Source organism: Denticeps clupeoides, chromosome 2 (genome assembly GCF_900700375.1).
Source record: "Denticeps clupeoides chromosome 2, fDenClu1.1, whole genome shotgun sequence".
NCBI classification, from domain to species: Eukaryota; Metazoa; Chordata; class Actinopteri; order Clupeiformes; family Denticipitidae; genus Denticeps; species Denticeps clupeoides.
Genome location: NC_041708.1, coordinates 37399418 through 37408638, shown reverse-complemented (window position 1 = coordinate 37408638; position 9221 = coordinate 37399418). Strand labels below are relative to the sequence as shown.

General features: G+C 52.2%; 1 protein-coding gene across 2 annotated transcripts in view; it reads left to right on the top strand.

Moving 5' to 3' along the window:
- Window positions 1-290: 290 nt before the first annotated feature.
- adarb2 (adenosine deaminase RNA specific B2 (inactive)) overlaps window positions 291-9221 on the top strand; it is a 110321-nt gene continuing 101390 nt past the window's right edge. The window contains exons 1-2 of one of the 2 annotated variants that reach the window (XM_028968683.1): window positions 291-524; window positions 716-1111. In XM_028968683.1, the coding sequence (XP_028824516.1) occupies window positions 1009-1111 (103 nt within the window). In that variant the 5' untranslated portion in view covers window positions 291-524; window positions 716-1008. Of the gene's footprint in view, window positions 525-715; window positions 1112-4437; window positions 4538-9221 lie in introns of those variants that run through there. The other variant, XM_028968685.1, reaches the window with a different exon arrangement.

Below are 9221 nucleotides of genomic sequence, written 5' to 3'. Positions count from 1 at the left end.
AAGAGTACGAGCGCATAAAAATATGCTCCAACAAGGTCAGCGGTTCTCTGGCAGAAATGCCAGCGTGTCGTAATCCTCCCAAGTTTTCTGAGCGTCAGGAGCCTTCACATCTGGAGTGGAAGGTCAGACTCTGTTTGCTCCGTCCTTATCTTGGCCAAACAGCAGACACATCCCCGGTGCGCCAGCGGTGACATCGCTCTCTCCGCCTCGCCTCGGAGAGCCATAAAAAGAAGAAGGTAAGGGGCTAATTACAGTTTTAACTCGTTCAATTAAACCAACAACCGTCCCAATATTCCTTCTGGTATGTAAACGAAGGGCCGACTTTCCAGGAGTATTTAAGGCGACTGAGCGCCGTCGCTGTTAATAAATGTGCATGGCAGCAGAGTATGGACATAGCAACGCGGTTGCAACAGTGAAGAGTTCCGTGGATTACCAGGGATTTGTGGCTGCATTCTGGAGAGAATGCGTTTCTCCTCTCGTTCAGTAGATAAACGCGACTGTGCACGGTACTTTTCATGGAACCAGTGAGTACATGCATCGCATTTCTCTTTTAAAGTGCAAATAACTGCAAAGATTTAAACAGCCAGGATGGTTACGACATACAAAGCGTAATTGGCGTTTTTTTTTTTTTTACTGCGCATGCGTAATAGCAGAAGTCGCCAGCACATGCTGCTTTGCATAAATACCGATCCCTTGGCGTGTTCTGATTGGTCAGGGAGGAGGCAGAGACGGGCAGAAGTTGCTGGAAGGTGGCGCGGGTCACCGCCGCGGTCACTCACTCCGAAGGAGGGCGCTGCCGGTGATGTCACCGCGTCGCGGCGCGGCGACGGTCGCGATTGGCTCTAATTAGGATCCGCGGCAGCAAATAGACGCGCGTCCCGCACGACCGGGGACCAGAGCGGCTGGCGGCGCTCCGGCGGAGGCGCTCACGGATCTCTACGCCGGGAGAAGGACGCGTCCCCGCAGCCGGAGAAGACGCGCACCCAGCCGGCGCCGGTTCGGGGCGCAATGGCGTCCGTCCTGGGGAGCGGCACCCGCGCGTCCGGAGCTCCGGGCGGACAGGTCAGATGCAAGTTGAAGAGGAGGAGGAGGAGGAGGTCCAAAAGAAAAGGTAAAACTTCCCCGCCGCCGTGCGTCCCCGTCGCGCAGAAGGTCGCCAACACCTTGAGCGCCGGAGCGCGGCGACACCGGAGCGAAATCGGGACATTTATCACATAACCTGTTTTAAAAGTGTACCGTCGTGCGTAATTCCGCATCTCAGGAGGCTTTATTCCGCGCTTCCCTCTCATCGCGAACAATTCCCAATAACGCGAGGAACGTGGCTTCTGTGGGAATATTTCCAACAGTTTGACCGTGTCCCCCCCTCTCTTCGTGCTGCATTGAAGCGCAGGATCCGATCCAGTTCACCGAATTAAAAGAGTCCTATTCATAGAGCCCGGGACCCTCGGGACCAGTGCCATATAACAAGGACATCTGTTTATTAGTATACATGAAGACAGGCCGGCGCTGGGAACGGCGCGCTTTACTTTTCAGAGAGTAAAACGGCCAGTTCGTATTTATCCTGACCAATGTTGCTGCGCCGGTCCGGCCCATGGCTCTTTAAGTGACCTGCTGCCAGCTGTGAAGTCCCCAGGGGCCCCAGGTGATGTATGAGGGTCTCGCGGGGGTCGCGACCCCGACAAAAAAACCCCGCAGCGGGGCTGTTGGGCCCTGTCTTCTGCTGAATCCGTCCCGCGTCCAGACTTCCCTTCTTCACCAGGTCACAGGTTGGCGTGGGGGTCGGTCACGTGACCTGAACTTAAAAAAATATTAATAACGCAAGTAATTGAGACAAGAGAGACAAGCGCATAAAATATCGCAGCCGGGCCAGACATATTTCCATAATGGAAACGACAGAGCCGGTCACACAACATTAAGCATCGCGTACGGAGCGCGGGCGGGGCAGTCACGAGGCCGCAGGGGCGTCCATTTTACACTTTACCGTCTATACCACCAAATTTCAATACGGAATTTTACACCGGTCACGTCAGGACGCTGGGATTAATCCACAATTAATTCCCAACTGGTGCTTTCCATCTGCAGATTGCTTTTTCCCCCTATTGTTGTTGTTATTATTATTATTATTATAATGGAGAGGCTGCGGTAATGCCACCGCTTCCCTCCGATTGATTCATCTCTCTGAGAGGCCAGACAATTATTCTTATCGTTCCCCTGGCAAGAAGAGGAAAAATGCGGGATTACGCTGACATGGTATTTGCGGGCCTAATCCACTGGAAATGCACCGGATTACGGCGTGACGGACGCCGCGTTAAAACCCGCGTGTGTGTTCAAACGGCCGTAAGCAGATTTCTGCCGTGATTTCATTAGATCTGTCAGGGTCCTTTTTTTTTTTTTTTTTCTGTCATTGTTCTTTTTTGTTTTTTTCCCAGAGTGCATCTGGACGGCTGCTGTTGGCGATTATGAACCGCGCACAATGCAGATTACGTGGCGGAATCTGGGCCAGCGGTTTTTACGGGCCGCGTGCCCCCCCAAGAAAAAGTCGGGGTGAATTTCTCCAAGCGTGCTAATCACCGCCATCGCGGCTGGAAATATCCTCGGTTATTACGGTTTATCTCCCGCATTATCCCCGCAGTCGCGCCGGCTCTGCTCCATTTGCCGGGGATCCGGCATCCGCAAGCCGCCACTTCATCACCATTGTAAATAGTGGCGATGAAGACGTGCGGCGCGGCTCTCCTCACTTTCAATTAGTCACACGATGCCGCCCCGCCCCGCCCCGCCCCGCCCCGCTGACATGCCGCATGCCACTCGGGACGGCTGTGTGACTGACACCCTCTTAAAAAATTATTACTACGGTTATTACCAATAAATGTTAAATAAGTCACGGCGGCCTGGGACGTCGCTCTCTTCACGTTGCATCATTTTGATTACGGCGTATTAACATTTTTTTCTGCTTTATAAAGACATAAATAACCACGATAATAGAATAACAACAGCCATTACCGTACTTACAGCAGCAACGGGCTTTTTAAAGAAATACAGACAGATCGCCGCTGATGCGTCACACACAGATATATATGAATAAATGGTGTGTGTGTGTGTGTGTGTGTGTGTGTGTGTGTGTGTTTTGTACCTTGTACCCATTTAGGATGAATCTGCAAAATGAATTTGATTTAAAAAAAAATGTTCGCGTGCGGATTTCTTTCTTTTTCTTTGAGAACTTGCAACGCATTTGACATTTCAGGGGTTAATGGAGGTCGTTGCTGCGGACGACCACGGCCCTTACACACACACACACCCCGATATTCCCCGGGTTCGGGAAACACCGGCCTCCCTCGGGGTGGAACGCGGGTAAAGAGGTCATTAGGAGCGCCACCTCCCTCCAGAGGGCCGCCGCCGCCGATCACGTGACCACGGCAGGGACCGCTTTACAAATTAGCATAATTAGTAATTATCTCTTAATAGTGGCCTCTCTGCTCACGAGATCCGCCACTCGAGGTGGTGCTCAGAGTTCAGAGAGGGGGAGAGGTGGGAAAAACACACACACACACACACACACACACACACACACACACACAAAACGAATTTCACACGGAAACGCAGTTGAGGAGTCGAGGGGTTTTTCTTTCTACAGAAAAATTCTTTTCTTTTTGGTCGAACTTCACGTGGCATTTCTCACCCGCTGCGCCGGTTTTTATTATTCCGAGTCGACTGCGTAGAATAACTGAATTGAATGCGAATATGGTTTCTATTTACGATGCATTATTTGCTGCTGGCGTGCGGCGGGGACTTGGGCTGAATTTTAATTGGGAATTTTTTGTAGCCTGCCGATAACCGCTTCTCCTTCTTCTTCTTTTCATGCTAATTTGTTGTGCTGTTTGCCTCGAGACAGCTTGAGCTTTCGCCCGACCGACCCTGCCCACGTACGAACGGCCGCGGTGAGCAGGACTCAATTAATTAACGAGCTAACATGCTAGCGCGATATTTCACAATATCTGGCAACATGCTGCCATTTGGGTGACCCTGCTTTGATCGATTGTGTTAAAAATGAAAATTAATGATCTATTAGCTGTGTGTGTGGTGTGTGTGTGTGTGTGTTAGTAATGCATTTTTTAAAAGAATGTTATTTTATTGTTAATGTTTGATTTGAACAGAATGTAGTTTTTGCGCGGTGGCGCTCGATCAAGTGTGTTTGTGGGTTTTTTTACTTTCTTCCACACCCAGTCGTCGTTCAGTTTGTGCCACGTGACGTCACCTGTTGATGCCTCTGTGACGCTTGGAACGTGAATAAGTGCCTGGATGGTCTTAGATGCAATTTTCTGGGTTTGTCTCGATCATCGTTTGCTTTATATGTAAATGAAATGTTTCTCCAGGTTCCAGTCCGGACGGGAAAATGGGGAAAATCTTTATTCTATCGTAGGGCGTAAAAGCAGGACGTTCTGAGAAGAAACGCATCTTACGCTCCCTGCTGGATGTGGAAACTCGGCCTGATTCTTTATTCCTCTCCTCGCGGCGTTACATCCTCCTGCTTCTTTAAAAGGTCTGTGTGTGGGTTTTTTTGTTATTCCTAGTTTTGTTTTTAAGTAAGTTGTTAGTAGATAAGCGCGGGCCAGTCGGGGTTAAAGGAGGCCCCGGGGGGAGGAGAGGCGGAGCCTGTAGTCAAATGTCCGCCGGCCGAACGCAAGCTGCGCGTAGCGGGAAGGGAGAAATCGGAGGAAAAAACGTCCCTTCTTCTGACAGGTATTTTAATTCTGTGTAGAGGTGGCCAAGCGCAACCAGTCAGACAAATGCAGCCTGTCAGAGGTGTACTGTGTGTGTGTGTGTGTGTGTTTGTGTGTATGTGTGTGAGTTATAGAAAATGCACAACGTCGAATTCAGGTTCTGAACTGGATTTAATAATTAATAAAACTAATTTTCTGTATGCACTCACGTGCATAGTTTACATGCATACAGTCTGTCTGAATTTTCTACTGAATTCTATATACGGTGCCGTCGGGTCACCGATGCGAATTTCCGCAGGTTTAAGGCTACAAGCATTACCCACATTCTTCGCCTTCAATTTTTCACTTGAAGGTGTCTGTTCACAATGAACAGAAGTGTTGTTGAGGGAGATTACAGATGACAGATTATTGACCCCGGGAAAACTCTGTCCACCCCTAGTGTCTGTTCAGAACTCGAAAATTTGGCAAACGGCAATCCAATCCGTGCTTGCTGCCAGCAAATATTAACATGCCTCTGCAAACGAGTGCCGAGGTGCTGCTGCTTGACCCTTTTTAAATAAAAAATATAAAGTATGTTTTTAAAAAAATGAAAGCAGAATAGCGCTGCCCACGTAGCCCCTCCCCTCCTTTTTCTACGGGCGGCGGCCGTTCGTACCCCATATATCAGCGTGGCGGGCCCTGTGCGGGGGTTAGGCCCTCGATGGCGTCCCTCACACTGAGCCAGTCCTCTCATGTGTGTGCAGCCTAATGAACTGTTCACCGGCCGTCCCCCGCCGGGGACGCGCCGCGCCGACACTCTGCAAAACACACGTGGACGGGCGTCCAGCCGCCAGCAAACGCGCGCAGACGTGGAGAAGATCTCGTAGCGAGAAGTGCTGACCACGTCGGGGGTAATCTCCCGGAAAAGAAAAAAGGCGGATCTTCACGTTAATTTGGAAGGACCATCGGAATTATTAAACACACACACGCACACACACACACACACACACACACACACACACACACACACACACGCACACACACACTGAGCAGTTGACTGGCACGTGGCGCGGTTCCACGGCGTGTTTACTTCACCCACCAGCGTCCGGAGCTGCAGCCTGAGAACATTATTACGTGGCGCTCGGAGCGTTTGGTAGAGTTGCCCGGTGCGGCTGGACGGTAATGGTTGTCTTGGTAATGGAGAAGCGAGAGGGAACCGGCGGAGGTCGAGTGGAACACCGTGCGCTGTCGGTGGCCCGACAGCGCACTGAGCGGGTCAGGCGGAGAGGAAGAGAGAGACGGCGGCAGGGGGGCAGGCGAAGGAAGAGGGCGAGAGACGGAGAGCAAGAGAGACCATGGCAACTGTACCCATGTGATTCCTGACACAGTTCCACGATTCTTTTTAATACGAAGAACGACCGTGGCACAGCGCGATGCAGCCGGGCTTTTCAAACCGGCCGGGAGTTTACTGTGATTTACCGCGAAGCACCAATCCCTTCACCGGAGATGGGCGGAGGTCTGATGTTCCTTTCCTTGGCACCCCACGGCTGCAGGTAGTGCTGTACGTAATTTAGGACACATACAAGAGTCCTAATATCTTATAAATCACCAGAGAAGCAAGTTTTTGTGAATTAAAAGCAAATCTAAAAAATCTAAAAAAATATATATTTTTAAGGTTTTTCTGCTTGCCCTTGATAGGATCTGTATCTCTCAAATATGTGTGTTTGTGTGTGTGTGTGTGTGTGTGTGTGTGTGTGTTTGTGAATTTTGAGAATTTGTTGCAAATTTTTTTTTTAATCACCTTTTATCAAACCGAAGCTCCGAGCGGCGTTACCGCGTGCCGAGCGGGCGCCGGGGTGCCGCGTTGTTGCGATGCGCATTTGCGGCGCGGTGGTAGCCGATCCATTTTTCAATTTGGCCTCTAGCCGGAGATAAATTAACAGATGTCTATTGATCCCGCCTCCCCTGCCTCCAACGCATGTTTACACCTGACAGGCAGGACTTCGTAGCCGAGCGGTTATTGAAGGCTACGGGCCTGATAATTAGCCATTTTAATCAGGATGACGATTGGCAGCTAAGTTTACAGGTCTTTCCTGGGGTACGGTGGGGACTCCTTCCCCCCCGGCCGTTAAATCGATGCCGATGGCCCTTCACTCCCGTTACAACTTTTACCGGCTCGCTCAGGAGCTGCATCGCTTTGGACAGACGTCGTTGGGGCCACGTCCTCCACCAACGGCGTTCCAAGACTTGTCCCGCAGTCGGGTTCTCTTTGATCGCTGCAGTTATTTTGCTGGAACGGGTCCCCTTACGACTCGTCATCCGTTAGTGTCTCCCGATTCCGTTTGACAGGATCACAAAAGCCCCGGGCGCCTTCACAGGTCGCTCCCACCAGCTGCTTATTAAACTATAAATACCCGTAATACGGCGGCCCAGCGCGGCACCGCCGAGCACTAATGAGCGGAGTCAAGTGGCGCCGAGCTGATATGGCCTCGCGTGAGGCCGTCACAAAGAGTTCCGCTGAAGTCCTCCAAATGGGCCCGTCGCTTTGGAGCCGCTGTCGGAGTGTTGACAGACGGGGGTTCGCACGCCAGTGCGCACTTGACGTTTGGAGCCATTGAAGCTTGTGCAAGCGTTGACTCTCTCTTCACACTTCCGCCTCTCTTTTGTGGGGGCGCGTATTCCGAATCGGAAACGTGAGTGACATCGCCCGTCGTCTCTGAGTTACGTACATGCCGCTTGTCAGGCTGCATGGAGTCGGTAATCAGAACGTTACAGGTTTACGAGGTTAAACGGCCTTTACCAGACATGTATCCCTGTAGATGGGCCACGATGGGCAGTGGTGCTGAGTTTGACCAGTAGATGTGGCTGACCTTTGCTCATATGTGTGTTCCTCTAGGCTCTTGATAGGAAGAGTACACCTGCCACTTTCGGAGCCATTGGTCCAGAATGTATGACTCTGGCCTTAAATTTGCCGCGCTATGGAAGACTACCATGTTTTTCTTACCAGTTGCAGTTGTCTACTGCGACGGCAGTGGATGAAACTGTATAATTTTTTTTTTTTTTTGCCACATTCATCCATTCTCCGTGTCCTAAAGGCATCGTGGGACAGTCCACATTGCCTGGCAAAGTCCGGGCGATGTTGGCAGGCTGACGGGCGATGCTGGGAAAGTGGAACAGAGCTGGGCTTGCGGTTGCAGGCTGGTGACGGATGGGAGGCGGGCGTCGGCGCTCCGACAGCGATGCCGGGGCCAGATCCATATTCCCGAGGTCGCAGCAAATGACAAGAGAGGGAGAAGATGGACCGTGGTGATGGTAGCAAGTTAAGTGTTTCGGTGGCGGCCTGATGGCTGGAGGAAGAGGGAAATAAGGAGCCTCCCAAGTCAAGGCGCGAGGCGAAAGGTTTTCGGGTAATTTCTGAAGGGTTTGTTTGCGGTTCGCTCTCATTGCAGAACCAGTCGGAAAAAGCAAAACAAAGGAACGGGGAGCTGAGGAACGATAGAAGGAAGCAAGAGGGGGAGACGTGGAGGAGCGCATCACAAGCTCCATTGAGCACAATTACAAAGAGATGACAGGAGCACCGGGACACAGAGCGCGGCTAAAGATAACACCTCGCCTGACAGTGCCTGGCTTGCCGGAGTGGAGTATCGGGCCCTTCATGTTTGTTCCGACTCTTCCTCCTTTCTCTCTCCCTCTCCCGCGAAGCCGAGTCGGACGGCGGTAGCTAACGCGGGCCGACTAGCGCTCCGCGGAGAACTGTCGGGGGAAGCGGCGGCCGTCGGTGATCATTAGGGGGTCTGGCGGGCACCGCCGATGAACGGGTGAGGCCGACGCCCACGCAAATCTCGGGCGCATCTGTTTTATCATTAATTCAGCGGCCGCGCCCGGAGGCGGGGAATTCCCCTGTCGCGGGGAGATGAATGGAGACGAGGCGCGCTCGCCGGGAAACAGATGTTTTCAGAGATGTTGACTTTTTGTTCCGCCCTTATCTCTGACTCCTACCATCCGTCTCGGTGGCTGAGCGACAGGAGCGGCCATACGGCACACAAGCGCGGTAGCAGGATGGACCTGAGGGGGGACGTGGTTTTTGGCGCGGGTGGCGATGGCTAGAAGTGGGACAGATTCACATCTGTGGAGTAGATGGGCGCTCAGGGACCCTCCCGCCGGTGGCGTCGCGTCTCGTTGTCACAGGAAGAGCGGGAATGGAGGAAGTGGCGAGAGGCGGCGCGAAAACCGAGGGACCTGCCGCGGCGCTAGGGGGGAAAAGGTAAACGGCGGACAGGGTTCGGGCGTGCCGAGGCGGAAAAGCTTTGTGTATACAGGGGCTCTTCCGTGACTGCCGACCGACCGAGGCCTGTCCGTCAAACTGGCCGCCTCTAAGCCGCTCAGACTGGATTTGTCGCCGTGACCTCGCCGGATTTAGTCCGTGTCACCTTTCCCTGCAAGCAACACAACTGCATAAAAGGGGACAATGTTCCATCCATAATCACGGTATTTGTACCTGGACGGTCCCTTTCTTATATTTCG